Source organism: Macaca nemestrina, chromosome 7 (genome assembly GCF_043159975.1).
Source record: "Macaca nemestrina isolate mMacNem1 chromosome 7, mMacNem.hap1, whole genome shotgun sequence".
Taxonomy (NCBI): domain Eukaryota; kingdom Metazoa; phylum Chordata; class Mammalia; order Primates; family Cercopithecidae; genus Macaca; species Macaca nemestrina.
This window is the reverse complement of record NC_092131.1, coordinates 53,153,687-53,176,675: the sequence shown is the minus strand read 5'-3', so window position 1 is coordinate 53,176,675 and position 22,989 is coordinate 53,153,687. Positions and strand designations below refer to the sequence as shown.

Sequence of the window (22,989 nt, the reverse complement as noted above, 5' to 3'; positions counted from 1 at the left end):
CACCCAGAACTCAGTCACGGTCAATTTCCTCACCTAACCCTGGCTGCTTGTTCACAGATATCTCCATAAGCAATAGTTGTTGATAAGCAAGAGGCAGCAGCCACCTCCCCATGGTTGCCAACCAAAAATAAAAAGGACAGTAAAATAAATTAGAGGAGGGAGATAATAAAGACCAAACATTGCAAAAGAACAAACCTCAGGACCTTCACCTGGGTCTCCAGCTCCAGTAAGGAAATGAGACAGAGCGGTTTCTCAGATTAACTGTGCACTAAACTACAATACTAAACTGCCCCATGTGAGGAAATGCAATGGAAGATAAGAAAAAAATGCCAAAAAATGTAGCAGGAGGCTACAACACAACAAAACCTTACAGCAATGGTGAGAAAAGACAACAGAAAATCAGCCAAGTGTTTTTGCAAGCAGAAAATTTATTCGATTTTAGAAAAATCACTTTGGCATGAATGGATCGGAGCAGGACAAGCAAGGAGGCAAGGTGGCCAGGTAAGAGGTTATTGTAATGTAAGTGAAAGATGACCAACTCAGGTGGTACACAGAAATATTCAGGTGGTACACAGGTCAGGACTTTGTGAGCATGAGTAGCCAAGGGGATTCACGAGAAGGAATAATTGCAGATAAAACAAATAACCAGGTTATAAAGACTAGACGAAGTAACAATATGTGTCAGGTTAAAATTCATTAGAAGGGTTGACTAAGGCCAGAATGAATTTTAAAGATATCAGATGAAGGAGCTGGCCCTAATACCATTAATATTGATCTTTTAAAAGTTTAAAATAAATCTAATTGCCTTGAAAACTCCATTGAATTTTAACTCTGGTACAGATAACTATGAATGTTAGTGTATTCCTTTTACTGGAAAACACTAAGACCATAATCTCTAAACCAGCATGGGCACGTTCTGCAAAAAACAAACAACCCAAAAAAACTCAAAATGAATTTCTTTCTAAGTTCAACTCAAAAGCTACTTTCTCCATAACATCTGGACTTTCTTGTCTCTCTACCAGAAGCACCCATCTTCCCTCTGACTACACAGAACCCCTTTACTCCTTGAAGGCAAAGATCAGGCCAATCATCTTTGTTTCCCCTTTAACAGTGACCACTCATAGAGACCATATACAGTTCCACTTTTCACAGTTTCAGTTACCCTTGGTCAAACATGGTCTGAAAATATTAAATGAAAAATTCCAGAAATAGACAATTCATAAGGTTTTTTGTTTGTTTTTGTTTTCTTTTTGAGACAGAGTCCCACTCTGTCATCCAGGCTGGAGTGTAGCAGCACCATCTCGGTTCACTGCAACCTCTGTCTCCCAAGTTCGAGTGTTTCTCCTACCTCAGCCTCCCTAGTAGCTGGAATTACAGGTGTGTGCCACCATGCCCAGCAAATTTTTTTGTATTTTTAGTAGAGATGGGGGTTTCGCCATGTTGGCCAGCCTGGTCTCGAACTCCTGACCTCAAATGATATGCCTGCCTTGGCCTCCCAAAGTGCTGGGATTACAGGCATGAGCCATCATGCCCAGCACTTCTTTTTTTTTTTTAAATAGAGTCTCGCTCTGTCACCCAGGCTGGAATGCAGTGGTGCAATCTCAGTTCACTGCAACCTCCGTCTCCCCGGGTTCAAGTGATTCTCGTGCCTCAGCCTCCCAAGTACCTGGGATTACAGGCACGTGCCACCATGCCCGCTTAATTTTTGTATATTTTGTAGAGATGAGGTTTGGCCATGTTGGTCAGACTGGTCTCCAACTCCTGAGCTCAAGTTAGTGGCCTGCCTTGGCCTCCCAAAGTGCTGGAACTGCAGGCGTGAGCCACCACATCCAGCCAACAATTTATAAGTTTTTAAATGCACACTACTCTGAGTATTGTGATGAAATCTCCAGCCCCTCTGCCCAGAACATGAATTAATCCTTTGTCCAGCGCATCCACATTGTCTATGCTATCTACCTGATAGTCACTTAGTATCCATCTCAGTGATCAAATCAACCTTCAGTTTTGCAGTGCTTGTTTTCAAGTAACCCTTATTTTACTTAACAATGGCCCCAAACCACAAGAGTAGTGATGCTGGCAATTCAGATATGCCAAAGAGAAGCCATGTTTCCTTCAAGTGAAAAAAATTAAAGTTCTCAGTTTATTAATGAACAAAATCATTATGCTGAGGTTACTATACGTATATTAAGAACAAATCTTCTATCTGTGAAACTGTGAAGGAGGGAAAAAAAATTCATGCTAGTATTGTTGTTATACTTCAAACTGCAAAAGCTATGGCCGCAGTGCATGGTGAGTGTTTAGTTAAGACGCAAAAGATATGAAATTTGTGGGTAGAAGACACAAACAGAAATTTACTCTGAATGATGGCAATCCGGTTTGATACTATCCTTAGTTTCAGGCATCCACTGGGGGTCTTGGAACAGATCCCCAAGGATAAGAGGGACTACTGTATCTTCAATTCTAAGGATTTCTTGAAATAAGGAAATTAAAATATTATATGTGTTGAGAATATACAACATTGTACAGAATGAGTTACTGACGCGGTGGCTCACACCTGTAATCGCAACACTTCGGGAGGCAGAGACGGGCGAATCACCTGAAGTCAGGAGTTCAAGACCAGCCTGGCCAACATGGTGAAACCCAGTCTCTACTAAAAACACAAAAATTAGCCAGGCATGGTGGTGGGCACCTGTAATCCCAGCTACTCAGGAGGCTGAGGCAGGAGAATCACTTGAACCCAGGGGACGGAGGTTGCAGTGAGCTGATATCGTGCCACTTCACCCCAGTCTGGGTGGAAGAGCAAGACTCTATCTCAAAAAAAAAAAAAAAAAAAGAATTGATGTTTTTAATGTGGATGAAGACATTTTGCAAAGTAAAATAAGCCAGACATGAAGGACAAATACTGTATGTTTCCGGCCAGGTGCAGTGGCTCATGCCTGTAATCCCAGCACCCTAGGAGGTGGAGGCAGGCCAATCACTTGAGGTCAGGCAGGACTTCGAGACAAGCCTGGTGAAACTCTGTCTCTGCTAAAAATACAAAAATTAGCCAGGCATGGTGGTGGGCACCTGTAATCCCAGCTACTGAGGCTGAGGCAGGGGAATTGCTTGAACCTGGGAGGCGGAAGTTTCAGTGAGCTGAGATCATGCCACTGCACTCCAGCCTGGGTGACAGAGAAAGACCCTGTCTCCAAATAAATCAATATTGCTACTAATGGGCTCCAATAGAATAAAATTCTAGTAAATGAATGTCCTCTTGGCCTTGAGTACAACAGATTTAACTTGGTTCAGATACTCTTTGCACAACCCAACACAAATTATCTCCCAATCTAATTACTATAGACTCTAGCTAATTTATAACCATAGGAAACATATTTGTTTGCATAACCTGGAACTGAGAATTGTTCACATAATCCAGGATTCATAATCTGGGATCCAATGATTAGACAGTTGCCCTCTCCTGGTAAGTTTTAACGCTGCAGTCTACTCAACCAAATACTAGACTGAAATTACAGTCCCCCACGCAGAAATCACTGGCAAATGAGTCAGGTGGGGAATGCCCAGGCATAGAAAGGTTTCTAGAGGTGGACAAAGCAAACAGCAGAGAAAATACAAAAGCGGGGATAGGTGGGGAAGAAGGGAGAAAGGATTCAAATAAATTAGTAAAATATTATATCAAAATTAAATCGACTGTCAGAGATTACAATGATTCTCATTCTATATCATCCTCTGAGCTCTGCCACTTTCAAGATACAGTCTTGGGAAAGTTCTCTCTGTGCCCCAATTTCCTTACGTATAAAATGGGAATAATATTGCCTACCCCATCATGCTACTGTGAAGATCAAATGAGGTAACACATGTAAAAACTCACTGTTTAGCACAAAGTAAGCAATCAGCAGTATTTGTTACTCAGACATCAATCGGCTCAAGCATCGCTTCACCCATTCATGCTCCCATCTCCCGGCATTGGTCAAGTTCCTATGCCAAGTGCTCTCACTGAGCTGTGTTTTTGTTTATCATCACATTTCTCAATCTCACAACACATTTCTATTTCATGTGATTCTATCTGCTACACTGTAAGTTCCATGAAGGCAGGAACTATACCTGGTTTTGCTTATCCTGCATTCCCAGCGTTCAGTGAAGTGTCTGGTACTTGATGTTCAATGAAATTATAGTAAAATTCCTAGTAATTTTTAAAATAATAGTATTTACTACTAATACAAGTTGAATCGTGCCATCTGCCAAAAAAGATATGTTGAAGTCCTAAACCCCAGGTATCTTAGCATATGACTTTATTTGGAAATGGGGTTGTTGCAGATGTAATCAGCTAAACTAACACAGGCATACTGGAGTAAAGCGGACCCTCCCTCATATGACTGACATCCTTATAAGACAAAACAAAAATGTGGACACTGACAGAGGCAGCAATCGGAGTGACACAGCTCAAACCAAGGAACACAATCAACTGACAGCCACCACCAGAAGCTGGGAAGAGGCAAGGACAGCCTTCCCCACTACAGGTTCTGGAGTGAGTATGGTTCTGCTGACCCCTTGATTTTGGAACTTTAGTCTCTAGAACCATGAGACTGTTTATTTCTGTCATTTAACCCACCTAGTTTGTGATACTGTGTGATACAGCCCTGGAAATCTAGTGCGAGTACCAACCTGATGGCTTTGCTTGCTATAGTGAAGTTATGTATATTGATTTTTCCTCCCATGTCAGAAAAATTGTTTATAGATAATCCATTTTAAAAGAAACTATTAGGATTGGCTTTTCTCCCCCTTTCTCAGTAACTTCCTGTTTTATTCCACTTAGACATGTCCAAAATTCCAATTATACAATATGTCGAGTGCCTTGTTATTTTTTTCTTCTTTATTCACAGTGCTCTTTCTGGCAATGAACACAACTAAGTCCTATATAAGTGTTCATTAACAAACCAAACACAAAAATTATTAATGGATCAAAATTTGAATGAGCTACACATCTAAAATAGTACCTCTTAATCCGATGAACATTTCTGTAACATACTTTAAAACTTAGGACATAAACTCACCTTTCACTCATGATACAGGGGAGAATAGTAAATAATTTACGTTTTTGTTCCCTGTCACATCTTAGAAGTTGTTAAAATTCTTAGTTCACCAAAGCAGTCTAATTTAATAAATCAGAGAGGTTTAAGAAAAACCTTTTGTGACTGCTACCACATTTCAGTATGAAGTGTCTAAGATGCATTTTTGTATAAACAAAGTATCTAATTGCTTCCCATTATCTTTAGCAAATAGACATAATCTTCCAGTGAAAATGGCTGAGGTGGGGATATGACTCACTGTCAGTGTCTGTGCTTCCTCAGCCCTCACAGGGAAGCAGTCAGCCACCTCCAATGCCATCTCCTCACGCTGGATTATATGCATGCTTCCCAAAATTTTGAACTGTTAACATGATTTATGAAAACTGTCTTGGCAGACAAGATAAAACCTACTTTAACTAGAAATGTGAGAGTCAAGACTCTTGCATATTCCCATAAACTCATAAAAAACAACTGATGGAACAATTTATACCCATTTAATCCTTAGTAGATAATGCTGTCTGAAAGGCTGTTCCCATGTATACCTGGAAGGGTCAGTTACAGGGGCATGAAGATCGAGGCCCTCAGAGAATAGCAGACTCTCCAATTTAACTAAGTGTAGGTTCTGAATAAAAGAATAGTGGAAACTCAGGAAAGGTACCTTATATACAAAGGAGAACTCACCAAGATAAAACCTGGAATATTTAAGAGAACTAGGATATAGCTAAACTGAAATGGGACAGAAATAGATCAAGATGAGCTGGTCTGAGCTGGTCCAAGGATCAGCTTGTGATATAGATTCAAAGGACAGCCAGCTCCTGGGAGAGATGATAGCATCTCCTCCAGCCCTCCTTCCTAGCCCATGAGCTACAGTCCAGTAGTGAACAGTACTAGGAAATCTGTATAACCCTGTCACAGATGACCACAGATGTTCCCATGGTAAGGTACACACTGGAAAGTAGGGAAAAGGTACAAAAGGAGACAGTCATGGAGAGATGCTGCAATGTAGGGAAAACTGAACAAATTTCCCAGAACGCCAGGAGTTTGGATCAATCCACACAAGAGGAACTGGGGGGAAAACAGGATTTTGAAGAATGTAAAATGCCAACTTATTCTAAATTTTACAACACTTAAGTCAACATTACTAACCAGGAGTTAAAATACAGAATACAGATACATAAAAGATAAAAAGTCTTGTATCTTGTTTACAAGCACAGAAAAGTAACCTTCAGAGAAGTATGTTCCTATCCAAAAACAATATATAGTGGCCACTTGACTCACACTCTCTAAAGAAATAAAAGGGATTGTGTAGAATTGTTTATGGACCTAAAGATGTGGGTTCCCACTCACTCCTATCTCCCACCAGTATCATTCCTTCTCCCTGCCATCCAGGTTGGTCCAAGACCCAGACCACCACATTTCAGATTCATTTCTTTAAGTTCAGCATCATCCTTGTTCTCACTACTCTGTCTTCTCTTTAATTATGTATCTCTTTAAAAAAAATAAATATTAAATCCTTAGATCCCCTAGATACAGGCTTTCAAACTTTTGACTACAACCTACAGAAATGCATTTTACATCTGGAGCCAGTGCACACACACACAATTATACCTATAAAACCTACATAGAAGTTTATCAAAACATCCTTACTATATATGATACACTGATCTTATTCATTCTACTTTCTTTTTATTGTTGTTGTTCTTCTTCTTGTTGAGATGGCGTCTTGCTCTGTCGCTCAGGCTAGAGTGCAGTGGCACAATCTTGGCTCACTGCAACCTCCACCTCCTGGGTTCAAATGATTCTCCTGCCTCAGCCTCCCAAGTAGCTGGGACTACAGGAACGCACCACCACACCCAGCTAATGTTTGTATTTTTAGTAGAGACGGGGTTTCACCATGTTGGCCAGGATGGTCTCGATCTCTTGACCTTGTGATTTGCCTGCCTCAGCCTCCCAAAGTGCTGGGATTATAGGCTTGAGCCACTGTGCTCAACCTCTACTCCACTTTTATTTATTTATTTATTTATTTATTTATTTATTTATTTATTTATTTATTTTGAGAATGAGTTTTGCTCACTGCCCAGGCTGGAGTGCAATGGCGCAATCTTGGCTCACTGCAATTTCTGCCTCTTGGTTTCAAGCGATTCTCCTGCCTCAGCCTCCCAAGTAGCTGGGATTACAGGCATGCACCACCACGCCCAGCTAATTTTTGTATTTTTAGTAGAGACAGGGTTTCTCCATGTTGGTCAGGCTGGTCTCGAACTCCCGATTTCGGCCTCCCACCGCAGCCTCCCAAAGTGCTGGGATTACAGGCGTGAGCCACCGCACCCGGCTACTCCACTTTTTTTTTAATGCTGTTAACCCAATTCACAGTTTGAAATACATAGAAAAGGTACACTGATTCAGTTCTTTGTGTAGCACTATAAGCAAGTGGCTACGAGTTCTGCATCAGACCCTCTGGATTCAAATACCAGCTCTACTGCCTTGTGCCAAACTCTCTGCCTCAGCTGCCTTGTCATAGGGATAAGAGAAACGTTTACTTGAAAATTGGAAAATTAACCAAGACCATCCACGTAAAACTTTTAACCCATTAAAAAGTATGGTCATGCATTGCTTAATAAATGGGAATACATTCTGAGAAACACTTGAAAAATGCAGTTTCATATCACAAACATTGAAGGAAGAGAGTGCTTACACAAACATAGATGGGATCACCTACTACACACCTAGGCTACATGGTATAGCCTATTATTCCTAGGCTACAAACCTGTACAGCATGTTACTGTAATGAATGCTGCAGACAACTGTAACACAATGGTATTTGCGTATTTAAAGAGATCTAGGCCAGGTGGGCTAGCTCACGCCGGTAATCCCAGCACTTTGGGAGATGAGGAGAGGAGAGGGGAGGATCACTTGAGCCCAGGAGTTCGAGTCCAGCCTGGGCAAAACAGTTAGACTCTGCCTCTATTTTTAAAATACAAATAATAATAATTTTAGAAAGACATCTAAACATAGAAAAGGTACAGTAAAAATACAGTAGAAAAGACTTAAGATGGTATGTCTGTGTAGGGCACTTACGATGAAAGGAGCTTGCAGAACTGGAAGTTGCTCTGGGTGAGTCAGGAATGCATGGTAAGTGAATGTGAAGGCCTAGGACATTACTGTATACTGCTGTAAACTTTATAAACACTGTACATTTGGGCAACGCTAAACATACTTTCTGTCTTCAATAATTTCAGCTTAATGTACTTAAAACTTTGACTCTTTTGTAATAACAGCTTAAAACAAAAACACATCGCACAGCTGTGCAAAAATATTTTATATCCTTGTTCTATACCTTTTTCTATTTTTAATTTTCTTAATTTTTTTTCTTTTTACTGAGGCTTCAGTGCAGTGGGGCAATCTCAGCTCACTGCAACCTCCACCTTCTGGGTTCAAGTGATTCTCCAGCCTCAAGTAGCTGTGACTACAGGTATACGCCACCATGTCCAGCTAATTTTTATATATTTAGTAGAGATGGGGTTTCAACATGTTGGCCAGGCTGGTCTCTAACTCCTGACCTCAAGTAATCCGCCCACCTCAGCCTCCCAAAGCGCTGGGATTACAGGTGTGAACCATCACACCTGGCCCAATTTTCTTAATTTTTAAATTTTGTTAAAAACTAAGACATGGGGGAGAGGAGAGGAACAAACTAAGACACAAATAAACACATTAGTCTAGTCCTACACAGGTCAGGATCACCAAGACATCACTAGACAATGGGAATTTTTCAGTTCCATTGTAATCTTATAAACCACCTTCATACATGTGGCCCATCATTGAATGAAACATCATGATGTAATGCATGATTATACTCAATTAATGGCTTATAATAATCTTAAATGGGCCGGGCATGGTGGCTCATACCTGCAATCCTAACACTGGGAGGCCAAGGCAGGCAGATCCCTTGAGCTCAGGAGTTCGAGACCAGCCTGGGCAACATGGCAAAAACCCATCTCTACCAAAAATACAAAAATTAGCCAGGGATGGTGGCACAAGCCTGTAGTCTCAGCTACTCAGGAGGCCAAGGTGGGAGGATCACTTGAGTCCACCAGGCTGAGACTGCAGGGAGCCGAGATTGCGCCACTGCACTCCAGCCTGAGCAGCAGAGCCAAACCCTGTCTCAAAAACATGAAAATAAAAAAAATAATAATAATCTTAAATGGTCCTCTCCATGGACTTTTTTTTTTCTGAGACAGAGTCTCCCCATGTTGCCCAGGCTGTTCTCCTGAGCAACAACTATCCTCCTGCCTCAGCCTCCCTAGTAGCTGGGACAAAAGGCACGCTACAAAACCTGTCTTTATATTGTGGTAAAATATACATAAAATTGGTCATTTTTAGCCATCTTGAAGTTACAATACAGTGGCATTCACAATGTTGTGCAACTATCACCACTCTCTAGTTCCAGAACATTTTCATGACTCCAAAAGGAAGCTCCAAAGGAAGCTCCATACTTGTTAAACAGTCACTACCCATCTCCCTCTTCTCGCCAGTCCCTGACAACTACTAATCTGCTTTCTGTCTCTACATCCATGGACTTTTTTTTTTGAAATGGAGTTTTGCTCTTGTTGCTCAGGCTGGAGTGCAATGGTGCGATCTTGGCTCACTGCAACCTCCGCCTCCCGGGTTCAAATGATTATCCTGCCTCAAATTCCTGAGCAGCTGGGATTACAGGGACCTGGCACCATGCCCAACTAATTTTTGTATTTTTAGTAGAGATTGGGTTTTCCCATGTTGGCCAGGCTGGTCTTGAACTCCTGACCTCAGGTGATCTGTCCACCTTGGCCTCTCAAAGTGCTGGGATTACAGGTATGAGCCACCACGCCAGGCCCATGGACTTTTTAAACACTAACACTTGACCAGAACAGGTGTTTTTTTTGTTTTTTTTGAGACAGAGTCTCCCTCTGTCGCCCAGGCTGGAGTGCAGTGGTGCAATCTCGGCTCACTGCAACCTCCTCCTTCTAGGTTCAAGTGATTCTCCTGCCTCGGCCTCCCAAGTAGCTAGGATTACAGGCGCCTGCCACCACGCCCAGCTAATTTTTTTGAATTTTTAGTAGAGACGGGATTTTGCCATGTTGGCCTGGCTGGTCTTGAACTCCTGACCTCAGGTGATCCGCCCACCTCGGCTTCCCAAAGTGCTGGGATTACAGAAGTGAGCACCGAGCTCGGTCAACCAGAACAGTTTTCTAATGTGGAATGATGTGTTCTTTGCAGTCATTAATCCTCTTTAGATGAATCTTCACTCATGAGATATTTCTGCTAACCATTTCTCAAGTAAATCTGTGAGTCACTTTAGGTAATTCTGTGACCTATCTCAGGGTCAGAAATCCCTCTCTCTTTGGGTAATTAGATCCATGCTAGATTACAGAACACTGTCCTATGAATTCTCTTAGGGGAGGGTTCCCAAAGCCTGGCCGATGCTGTGGAGTAAACCACTTTCTGCGTCTGCAAGGGGTAAAATGAGCAAGGCCTTAAGACATTTCATTACATTGTGGAATATCACACACACACATTTAAAGCCCTAGACCTCCAAAGAGCTGAACCCACAGAAAACTGAAAGTTTATTCTTCAGTCTTTGCATTTTGAAACTGCTTCTGAGATTCCAAACTTTTGCAATCGAGGGGTAAAAAAAAGTGAACTTGGACACAGAACTGGAAGTCATTCCCGGTTTTAGAGTGCAGCATCATTTCCTTTTGGGGCCCCGCCTCTTTCGCCTTCTGATTTCCCACCCTTCCTTTGGGGTGTGGAAGACTGGGCAAAAAATAACTTTCTTTTTCCCAGGGTCTATTGGGTGGAATCACTCCACACTCCTTCAGAGAAATAACTGGGGCAGGGAGACTGCCTTTCCAGCGCACTGTTTTTATTTCAGAAAACAGTGAACAGCAGAATGCTTCTTAGGCCAAAGAACTAAATGTCACCAAGATACACGGAAGGTGTAGACTGGAAAATAATGTCTTTGGTCCCAGCTGTAGAAGCCAGAAGCTTTATTGTTTTAAATATAGACCAACACTGCTTCTCCAGCCAACAGGCAGCAAAGTCCCCATTTTCCACTCTCCATCACCCCACCTTGCATCCTACCCACACTGATTGCATCCCCACCCTCTGGGTGAAAAGCCGACACGCCTCAGATGCTAATAGCACCGGGTCAACCCGGCTTTATTTTAGGGTGGGAGGGTGCGGGGATGAGACTGAGTCCTGGAACCCAGGGAGCCCTCCGAACCCGGAGTAGCTTCACTGCTTTTTGCGCGGTTGGGGGTGGGGGGAGGAAAGAGATTTCAGCAGCCAACTCACCCAATCAATCTCACACCTCAAACTCCGGGGAAGCCCGTGCCCAAAATTGTGCCGAATTTTGTAAATGTCCTGAACTGGAGTAAACTTGAGGTGGACAAAAGTACAACTCTAAGACTCCGATCCCCTGGCAAATCAGTGAGAGTGGAGGTCCCCGAGGCTGCGGGGAAGGATCGCGCCAAGGCTTCAATCCAGATATACACCCGACACTGGGATCTCAAGAAGGAACTACCCAGGAAGCCGTCGCCCCAGCAAGTGCCCAGCTGATCCTTATCGTGGGCAAGTTTGGAACCGCAGGTGCCCCGAGAATCCCGCGCTGGGCGCTCAGGCGAGAGGGCTCCAGGCTCCCGTCCACGCCCACCCGGGGCGCTCTAGGAGTGCTGCGCGCTGGAAGCGGGAAGGTCCCCTGAAAGGCGGCTGCAGCGAATCCTGGGGCTGAGAGGTCGCTGCCACCCAGGGCGCCCCGACTGTGCCCCACGCAGGGCCTCAGCAGGGCAGCGGGTTAGGGCGGGTTCGGAGGTGACAGCGCCCGGCTCCCTGCGCCAAGAGTGAGGCAACTCCGGAAACTTCCTGGAGCCGGCGCGCGTTTCCTGCAAGCACCGCCCCCGCCGCCCGCACGCCAGAGCAGCCCGCGGGCGCACTGACCTGAGATTGTCTCCTGGTAGCCCTTGGTGAAGAATTGCATAGCCGAGGCCGCCCTCCAGGGCGTCTTGAGCAGCCCTTGCCGCTGGGGGTTCTCGCCCAGCGAGCTCAGGATGGACGAGTAGGCGGCTGCCAGGTTGGGGAGGTTCAGCTCGTTATCCTCCTCGCTGCGGGGTCGCTCGCCCTTCCAGCCGTCCGCGGGCTGCGCGCTCTTGGCCTCGGGCCGCGCGGTCTTCTCCGCCGGCCTGCTGGGCCCGGGCCGCGGCGGATCCCGCTCGGAGAACCCATTGCTGCACCTGGCGCCCCGCGGCTTCTCCGCCGGGACCCGCACAGGGCCCTTCTCCATGGACCCGCCGCAGCCGCTGCCGTTCGGGAAGTACCCCGGGGCGCTTCGAGGTCTGCGACTAAACTCTGCCGGTGGCCGCGGACAATGGGCTGTGGCCGGAGTCACCTGAGGAAGGTACGCGACCTGTTTAGGTCACAGTCCGAGCCGGGGGCAGCCACAGGCTGGAAAGCCGGGCCTCACCTCCTTTTTATGGCCCGGCGACTCGGCCGGCGCCGCGAGGCGCTCCCATTGGCCGGCGCCGCCTCGCGTCATGGCGCTCGCCCCGCCCCTCGGCCGCCCGCCCCTGGGGTCCCCAGCCTAGGTCGCGGCTCTGGAGAGGCCCAGAGGGGTTCGGAAGCGCAGGGAAGGAAGGAAAAGGGCGCCGGCCCCTAGGAACCGGCGGGACCCCTCCGCTTATTGCGGAATGAGCCGAATCCGAAAAGAGGCAGGCGCCCAGGAGCTGGGACCTCGGTGGGAGAGACTGTCTGGGCGCCTGGTCGTCCCCTTTCAGGCCAAGAGGGCGCTGCATTGAAGGGCTCCGGTCCCCTCTCCCAGTGGAAGATCAGCAAACAGGTGGCCTTGCCTGGAGAGAGACCGAGTTTAGCCACCGATTAGGAACCAGCTCTTAAGCTTTCAAGGCAAGAGAATAATGTGACTTTAGACTCTTGGGTTTAGTTAAAAACGTACCTGCCACCTAGAGGCCAGGTGGCACCGCTGTCGGGGCAAGTGTCACATCAAGTGGCCCTTATGTGGGTCCCTGTGTCTAGAAGGATAGTATTTATGGTTGCTAGAACTTTGATCCTGGAAAAATTGATTTGCAAACGAAGATAGGACTTTCACTTAAAATCCATTTCGGGTGGTGGCTCACGCCTGTAAACCCAGCGCTTCGGGAGACCGAGGCTGGAGGATCGCTTGAGGCCAGGAGTTCGAGTCCATCCTGGAAAACATAGCAAGACCTCATCTCTATAAAACCCATTGCATTTTCTAGAAACGCAGTTGTGCAGATTTAGTGCTCAGTTGTTTTACAGTTCCATGCAAAGCTTCTTTCCCTAGATGTTAGTACAAATTGTGAAATGCTATTCACCAACTGAACTCTTAACCAATGACATCTGCTGTAACTGTTTTCTTTGAGATTAAAAAATGGACCTTTTTCCTCACTTGAGGGATTATCTCATGCCAAAGATGAGCTTTAAAACATGTATCAAAATTATATATATATATATATATATATATATATATATATATATTTTTTTTTTTTTTAGGCTTACTTCAGCCTCCACCTCCTGGGTTCAGACGATTCTCCTGCCTCAGCCTCCTGAGTAGCTGGTATTACAGGCACATGCCACCACAACAGGCTGATTATTGTATTTTTAGTAGAGATGGGGTTTCACCATGTTGGCCAGGTTGGTCTTGAACTCTTGACCTCGGGTGATCCAACCGCCTCGGCCTCCCAAAGTGCTAGGATTACAGGCGTGAGCCACCTCACCCGGCCATTAATATTTTGTTTCAGAGTTTTTTGTTTTGTTTTTTTCTTTTTTTGAGATGGAATTTTGCTCTTGCTGCCCAGGCTGGAGTGCAATGGCGCATCTCGGCTCACCGCAACCTCCGCCTCCCGGGTTCAAGCTTTTCTTCTGCCTCAGCCTCCCATATTACTGGGATTACAGGCGCCTGCTACCATGCCCGGCTAATTTTTTTGTATTTTTTGTAGAGACAGGGTTTTGCCATGTTGGTCAGGCTGGTCTGGAACTCCTGATCTCAGGAAATCCACCTGCCTCAGCCTCCCAAAATGCTGAGATTACAGGCGTGAGCCACCATGCCTGGCCTGTTTCAGAGTCTAATGTCAATTTTCTTTTTCTTTTTTTCTCTTTTTTTTTTCTTTTTTGAGACGGAGTTTCACTCTTGTTACCCAGGCTGGAGTGTAGTGGCACGATCTCGGCTCACTGCAACCTCTGCCTCCCGGGTTCAAGCGATTCTCCTGCCTTAGCCTCCTGAGTACAAGAGGTGGGGTTTTGCCATGTTGGCCAGGCTGGTCTCGAACTCCTGACCTCAGGTGATCTGCCTGCCTAGGCCTCCCAAAGTGCTGGGATTACAGGCGTCCGCCTGACCTAATGTAGATTTTCTGACATATAAGCAGGTATTAATAGGCTTAGGATCAGACAAACCAATAGGGAAGCCTGTGGAATTATTCTATACTAACAATGTAGCTTGGTCATTATAATAAGTAATTAGTATTTATGATATGTCTGCTCCAGGCGCAGCCCCATTGGAAACATTCAGGAAAGAAATATGGACATTGCCTAACCTTGTAGGCACCTTTACTCTAAAATGGAAGAAATGTTCATATCAGTGGGGTTTTTTATTTATTTATTTTTAAATTTTAATATATGTATTTAACAGCAGGTTATGAGACTGGCTAATTTTTGTATTTTTGGTAGAGATAGTGTTTCACCATGGTGCCAAAGCTGGTCTTGAACTCCAGGGCTCAAGAGATCCACCCACCCTCGCCTCCCAAAATGCTGGGATCATAGGCCTGAGCCACCATACCCGGCCCAGTGGGATTTTTTTTTTTTTTTTTAACTGTCAGAATCAAATAATTTTATTGATTCTTCTGCCAAACATAACTGATTTCCATCTACAATATTTTTTAAGGTAAGAAACAGTAAGTCAACTGAACAAAGAGCTGGGCCTTTGGGCTCTGGAACATGATTACACACTGACTGAGAATGCAGGACCTCAGGGTGGGGTCTAGTCAGGCTGGCCACAGCAGGGCATGAACCTGCCTCAGTCGGCCTTCTCCAAGAACGCTCTGCAGCACCTGACACATTGCTGGTACACCGTCTCAAAGTCAGAGTCATTCCCATAATAGGGATCTTCAATAATAAGTTGTTTTTGTGGATCATAGCTCCCAAGTAGTTCAATTTTAGCTTTGCAGGTTTTAACTTGATTACTTTTTCTATTCAAATCTCTCAGATTGCTTTCATCCATACATAGTATATAATCAAACGTGGCAAAATCTTCTTTGGTAATCTGTCTTGCTTTATGGACTGTGTGAATGCCATGATTTCTTAGGCAGCTCACAGCTCTTGGGTCTGGGGACCGGCCCACGTTCCAGTCAGAAACAGCACCGCTGTCAATGACCCAATTCTCTGAGATGTTTTGATCAGTTACAAGTTTCCTGAAAACTGCTTCTGCAATGGGTGATCGACAAATGTTACCCAGACACACAAACAGCACGGACTTGGTAGCCTGTTCTGCCATCTTTCCCCCCAGTGGGATTTTTAAATAGAGAATGTGAATATCCTTTGGAAAACCTCTTTGTCATTTTCCTCTTTATTGAAATTTTTGAATTTTTTATTGTAGGGTTTTTTTTGGGAATGGAGCCCTGCAACATTTTTTTCCTCTAACTGTACTGCCCACTGTCTGCTGATACCACCTGGTCAGAATTATCTGCTGGGTCTCAAACTATTTCAAGCATAGTTGAAGACGACATTCAAAGGATGACCTTGCATTTAACAAATGAAAACAAAGATAACATGTGAGGTACTTTAAAAATGGAGAGAGTAGAGAGAGATGCTTTCAGTAAGAATTTATTTTTACTGGCAATCTTTTGCCTTCCTTTAAAAACATGTGTAAACATTAACTAATATTGTATTCCCCAAAGACAGTTTCTAATAAAATTTTTACCCTAAAAATTAACATTTTCTTAGACATATTGCCACTGAGTCACTTGCACTTTTGTTGCAGAACAGGGCCTCTGGATACATGCTAACTTGTAAAATGGAGGCAGTGCCTTTTGACCAAATGACCAAAAATAATACAAGAAAACTTTGAAATCACCAACATTATATGAATAATATAATAGTAAAATGTAGATAGTTGACAAGGATGGTTATAAGTAGCAACAGGAGAAAAAAGAGGAATAAACCAAAAGGGAAGAATGTCCAGAGAATGTATTAGCATAAAATGGTTCAACAGTAATACTACGAGCATTTACACCCAGGAACTGTAACCGCATCCATGTTTTTCACCCAGTAAGGGATTCATTTTCAGCTTGGACCCAGTCTGGGAGTTTCTTTCTACCAAAAAGCCAAGGAATTTTTTTTTAATTCTCTAATTTCTAGGACAGCAGCAGAACAAAGAGGCAGATGAGGGAGACACACCAAGTCAGAGAATGAACACTGCAGGGCTACAGAAATGTACAAAGAGTTGCTTGCCAAGTGTGATATGATGATACATGTATATGTAGGTTTTCAGCCATGGTACCTGGTTCATAACTCACAGTCTTTTGTTATAATGTTGGGGCATTTAGGCCTCAGAAAACAAAATCAGTCTCTCTCTCTCACTCTCTCTCTCTCTCTCTCTCTCACTTACCTTCTGCTCTCCTTCCACTCATCAAAGGCATGACTCTAATCATCCCCCGCCTTTCTGATTACGGATCATTAACCCTCATTGCAAACAGGGTCCTGCCTCATACCCTGGAGGAAGGACAGCTGCACAGAGAAGTCAATCACACCTTGACACGGCTGTCCATGCTTCAGTCATGCCTACACAATGAACATAAAAGGGCCAGATGACAGGGCTCAGGGAGCTTTTGGTCAGCAGAATATGTGAAGATTCCTGGAGGGTGGTGTGCCCAGGGAGGGCATGGAAACTCCATACCTCTTACCCCATACCTCACCCTATGCATCTTTTCATCTGTATCTTTTGCAATATTCTTCATAATAAACTGGTCCACATCAGTGTTTCCTGAGTTCTTTGAGTTACTCCAGCAAATTAATTGAACCCAAAGAGGGAGTTTTGGAAACCCCAACTTGAAGCCGATCAGTCAAAAGTTCCCGAGGCCCAGACTTGTGAGTGGTGGAAAGGAGGGGCCCGTGTTGGGGACTGAGCCTTCAACTTGTGGGATCTACAGCAATCTCCAGGTAGGCAGCATCAGAATTGAATTGAATAAGAGGGAGGACACCTAGCTGGCGTCCCCTGCTTGGTGTGTGGGAGAAAACCCCCACCCATTTGGTCACAGAGTCTTCTGTGTCGATTGTTGTTGTGGTGTCACAGCAGAAGAAAACCAGTTTCAATTTTTCCAAACACCAAGGGTAATAGACAAACTAATATTGGGTATTTGGCAACAGTGATTGGAAAAAAGCAAATGTAAGTGAACTTGGTGGAGGCTCTATACTTGAAATTCAAACTCTGGAGGAGATTTTGGATCAAGGTAGAAAGGTACAAAGACGGCCGGGCGCGGTGGCTCAAGCCTGTAATCCCAAGCACTTTGGGAGGCCGAGACGGGCGGATCATGAGGTCAGGAGATCGAGACCATCCTGGCTAACACGGTGAAACCCCGTCTCTACTAAAAAATACAAAAAACTAGCCGGGCGACGAGGCGGGCGCCTGTAGTCCCAGCTACTTGGGAGGCTGAGGCAGGAGAATGGCGTAAATCCTGGAGGCGGCGCTTGCAGTGAGCTGAGATCCGGCCACTGCACTCCAGCCTGGGTGGCAAAGCGAGACTCTGTCTCAAAAAAAAAAAAAAAAAAAAAGGTACAAAGACAAGGTGGCCAGGCGCAGTGGCTGAAGCCCGTAATCCCAGCACTTTGGGAGGCCAAGGCAGGTGAATCATTTGAGGTCAGTAGTTCGAGACTAGCCTGGCCAACGTGGTGAAACCCATCTCTACCAAAAAACACAAAAATTAGCCAGGCATGATGGTAGACACCTGTAGTCCCAGCTACTTAGCAGGCTGAGGCAGGAGAATCGCTTGAACCTGGGAAGCGGAGGTTGCAGGGAGCCAAGATCATGTCACTGCACTCCAGCCTGGGTGACACCTTAAGGCTCTGTCTCAAGAAAAAAAAAAGTATACTTATCCCACCCCAGCCTCCCAGAAGCAGGACTGTGGGAGAATCCTGAGATGTCTCACTAAATTCACCAGATATAGGCAGAAGCAAACTGAATGGGGGCTCTTACCTTTCTTCTCTTCTGCCTGAGGAGGAATGGAACAACTTTTGGAGACAAAATGGAAGAATATGAACACTAAGCTGATTCTCTGAGATAAAAGAGAAGACTCGGCTGGGTGCGGTGGCTCACGCCTGTAATCCCAGCACTTTGGGAGGCCGAGATGGGTGGATCATGAGGTCAGGAGTTCAAGACCAGCCTGGCCACTATGGTGAAACCCTTTCTCTATTAAAAAAAAAAAAAAAAATACAAAGATTAGCTGGGCATGGTGGCGCACGCTTGTACTGCCAGCTACTCAGGAGGCTGAGGCAGAAGAATCATTTGAATCCAGGAGGCGGAGGTTCCAGTGAGCCGAGATCACGCCACTGCACTCCAGCCTGGGTGACAGAGCGAGACTCTGTCTCAAAAAAAAAAAAAAAAAAAAAAGCCTCATATTGAGTATAATAAGCCATCCAAAGCCTAAAGGTACCCATAAAGGATATCCTAACAGACATGTGTCCCTGGTAGAGAATCTACAATAGCATCTCAGAAGAACAGGCAGATGCTAAGAGAGATGCTAATAGAGAGTGCACCTCAGCGCAACTGAACTCTGTCCCTACCTCCACATTACCTCAGAAGAAGTGATGCAACACAGCTCCTCAAGCTTCAGACTGCAGCAGAGTAAGGAAAACAAATGGGCTTCTGTTATCATGGAAAACCTGAAGATGTCTCAACAATATCAGAGATACACAGTGTCAGGAAACAGCCACCCAAGCATGGGCAGGGGGCAGAGAAGCAGCATGGTAACCATGCAAACATACACCAGCCAAACAAAACAAAAGAAAACCAAGGGGGAACATCATAAGGCATGCAAGAGACATAAAGGCAAAGAATGCAACTAAGAAGAAAGCAAAGCTCATGGAACAGAAGAAAATTCCTCACGAATGTTTGATGCCAGAGACTCACTCAATAAAAGTATAAATTCAGGCTGGGTGCAGTGGCTCATGCCTGTAATCCCAGCACTTTGGGAGGCTGAGCAGGAAGATCACCTGAGGTCAGGAGTTTGAGACCAGCCTGGCAAACATGGTGAAAGACTGTCTCTATTAAAAATACAAAAATTAGCCAGTGTGGTGGTGGGCACCTGTAATCTCAGCTACTTGGGAGGCTGAGGCAGTAGAATGACTTGAATTCGGAAGGCAGAAGTTGCAGTGAGCTGAGATCACACCACTGCACTCCAGCCTGGGCAAAAGAGCAAGACTCAGTCTAAAAAAACCAAACAAACAAAAATCATGGATTTAGGCCGGGCGCGGTGGATCAAGCCTGTAATCCCAGCACTTTGGGAGGCTGAGATGGGCGGATCACGAGGTCAGGAGATCGAGACCATCCTGGCGAACACCGTGAAACCCTGTCTCTACTAAAAAATACAAAAAAAGAGCCGGCGAGGTGGCGGGCACCTGTAGTCCCAGCTACTCGGGAGGCTGAGGCAGGAGAATGGCATAAACCCGGGAGGCGGAGCTTGCAGTGAGCTGAGATCCGGCCACTGCACTCCAGCCTGGGTGACAGAGCGAGACTCCGTCTCAAAAAAAAAAAAAAAAAAATCATGGATTTAATAGGACAAAAGCCAAAATAATAGAATTGAAAGGGGAGCTATGGATCAACAAAATCTATTGAGGACCATCATTATTATAGAATCAATTAGAAAGAACCATGTACAAAGTAGATACTGTTGAAACTGTAATTGCTGACATGAGGAAAGGCATGAGAGTGAACACAGAACAAAAGACAAACATGAAAGCTATTGGAGAACACAAAGATGATCCAGTGTAAGGATAATTAGGGTTCCTGAGGTAGAGAACTCAATGAATGTGAGGGAATGTAATCAAAGATATCATACAAGTGTATTTCTTTCCCAGAAATAAATCCTTACATTTACGTTTGATTGATTTTTGACAAGGATGCCAAGACAATTTAATGGAGAAAGAAGAATCTTTTCAACAAATGATACTAGGACGACTGGATATCTACATACAAAAGGAAGAAGTTGGGCCTCTATCTCACAATATATACAAAAATAAACTCATCAGGTAGGTGCAGTAACAGGCACCTGTAGTCCCAGCTATGCTGGAGGCTGAGGCTGGAGAAGTCTTAAGCCCAGGAGTTTGAGGCCAGCCTGGGCAACATAGCGAGATCTTACCTAAAAAAAAACAAAAGAAAATAAGAACACAAGAGGTAAAATTATTAAACTCTTGGAAGAAAATATAGGCATAAATCTTCAAGACCTTGAATTAGGCAATTGGATTTCTTAGAAATGAAACCAAAAGTAGAAGCAACAAAAGGAAAAATGTAGAAAAAAACAAACAGCCATGTGATACGGTGGTAAAGAAACAAGCTTCAGTTTCACTGTCTGGGTTCATGGCCTGGCTCCATCAATTATCTTTGTTGTCAATGGGCAAGTTTCTTCACTTCTTCAAGCCTGGTTCTTCCTCTGTAAAATGAGCATCATAATTATAGAGTCTTTGTCATAGGCTTATTGTGAGAGTTTGAGAGATCAACAGTATTAGACATATACAATTTGAAAAATAAGTGTTGGCCATTATTAATGGCAAAAAATGTCTTTATACAAAAGCAATATTTTAATTCTAGCAAGGCCCCCTAGATCCTATTGTTGCTACAACTAGTGAAGACAGAAAACATTTAAAAATTTTTAAAAAGGCAGATCCCTTGGTGAAAAAAAAAATAAGTATTTGGTGCTGATTTACTTAAGAGTCTAAGTATAGACAGGAATCTTCAAGTGTTATTTCCTTTTTTTTTTTTTTTTGAGATAGAATCTCACAGTTGCCTAGGGTGGCCTTGAACTCCTGGGCTCAAGAAGTGATCCTCGGCCAGGGGTGGTGGCTCACGCCTGCAATCTCAGCACTTTGGGAGACTGAGGTGGGCAGATCACGTGAGGTCAGGAGTTCGAGACCAGCCTGGCCAACATGGTAAAACCCTAAAAAGACAAAAATTAGCCGGGCATAGTGGCACACACCTGTAATCCCAGTTACTGGGGAGGCTGAGGCAGGAGAACCCCTTGAGCCCAGGAGGCGGAAGCCTGGGAGACAAAGTAAGACTCTGTCTCAAAAAAAAAAAAAAAAAAGAAGTGATCTTTCCACCTCAGCCTGCTGAGTAGCTGGGATCACAGGCTGGTGCCACCACGCCCAGTTTAAAGAGCTGTTTCTTATCATTAACTGAAAATTAATCAAAAGTTGAAATAAAACATTTCTGTTCCTTGGTTAATGGAAATAGAAAAAAAATTTTTTGAAATTATAATGTAAGTCAATAGGATACAGTTTGTTTCAAGATTTTCAGCAATAGATTGTATTAACTGAGGTAAAACTGTATTGTAAATACTACAAGTTTGGTATTTATTTATTTATTTTAAAGAAAGGGTCTTGCTCTTTTGCACAGGCTGGAGTGCCATGGCATGATCATGGCTCACTGCAGCCTTGAACTCCTGGGCTAAATAATCCTGCTAGCTCAGCCTCCCCAGTAGCTGGGACTACAGGAGTGAGCCACCATCTAATACTGTTGCTCTCTCAAACTCTCACGCCTAAACTCCACCACCCAGCTGGATTTGGTTTTTCTGTTGTTGTTTTTTTTAGAGATGGGGGTCTCACTTTGTTGCCCAGGCTGGTCTCAAACTCCAGGCCTCAAGAGATTGGATACCTTGGCCTCCCAAAATACTGGGATTACAGGAGTGAGCCACCGTGCTGGGCCAATATTTTTTTTAATGTACTTAGTGCAACACCTGAAAATGGAATTATGAAATGATACCTCAAGAGATGCATTTCACTGAATACAATTTACTATTAAATGCACATATGCTGAGTTCCCAACTAGGCATTCTGAAATGACACCATCCAAGAAGGCTTTCGAACTTATGTATTATGAGAACACTGGGGCAGGGCTTTATCACCTGAGGAAAGGACGACCTAGACATGGATCAATATCCATCTGTAGAGCGTTATCGCCAACACAACAGTGTCCGATGGCAGGGCTGTATGTCTCATCTGCACATTTCCACTGCTCCTGCTTCTCCTGAGCTCCTCTATTGGTAGTAGTTATTTTGGGAGGAGGCCTAATTTATCCAAAGCAGAGGATTTGTTTTCTAGTCAGCAGATGCTTTCAAGATGTAATTTAACTGTCAATGAAAAATAAATAAAAGGTGTTGCAAATTCTGTAAGATCTTAGCAATTCATAGAAGCTCTGTTGTTATTGAATGTATCTCCCTTTCAGTTGCCTGGGGAACTGCATTTTAATGTCACACATCAAGCAGCTCTTTCCAGAATGTAATTGTAGTTTTTCTGATGCCATGGTTAAAGCTGTTCAAATGTTTGGCTTCTGGCAAATATTTTCTAACATCATTCATGACACTGATGGATCTGAAGCAATTTTAATACATTTTTAAATCTCACTAACTTATTAAATGACCAGAGAAAGAATCCTATATAAATTGAAAATATCTTCATTACCAGAAGAAGTGTCTAGGAAGATACATGTGAGTCTGTAATGATATGAGGTTTTCATGACTATGATTGCTTCATTGCAGGATAGCCTATTAGAGGCCAGTCACGATGTCTCATCAGGGTATGCCATATACCAAGATGAAGCCCTATACCAGATGGACCGTTGGTTTCTAGAAGGCACTGCTAGATGCTTATCCCAATATCA

General features: G+C 44.2%; 1 protein-coding gene and 1 pseudogene across 2 annotated transcripts in view; both read right to left on the bottom strand.

The window, feature by feature from the left end:
- LOC105481790 (GTP cyclohydrolase 1) overlaps nt 1-12,591 on the bottom strand; it is a 54,368-nt gene extending 41,777 nt beyond the window's left edge. Inside the window, exon 1 of one of the 2 annotated variants that reach the window (XM_071100155.1) lies at nt 12,036-12,591. In XM_071100155.1, coding sequence (XP_070956256.1) covers nt 12,036-12,378 — 343 coding nt within the window. In that variant the 5' untranslated portion in view covers nt 12,379-12,591. The remainder of the gene's footprint in view (nt 1-12,035) is intronic. The other variant, XM_071100154.1, reaches the window with a different exon arrangement.
- A 2,346-nt stretch (nt 12,592-14,937) lies between these two features.
- Nucleotides 14,938-15,615, bottom strand: LOC105481791 (low molecular weight phosphotyrosine protein phosphatase pseudogene; annotated as a pseudogene).
- Between the last annotated feature and the right edge of the window lie 7,374 nt (nt 15,616-22,989).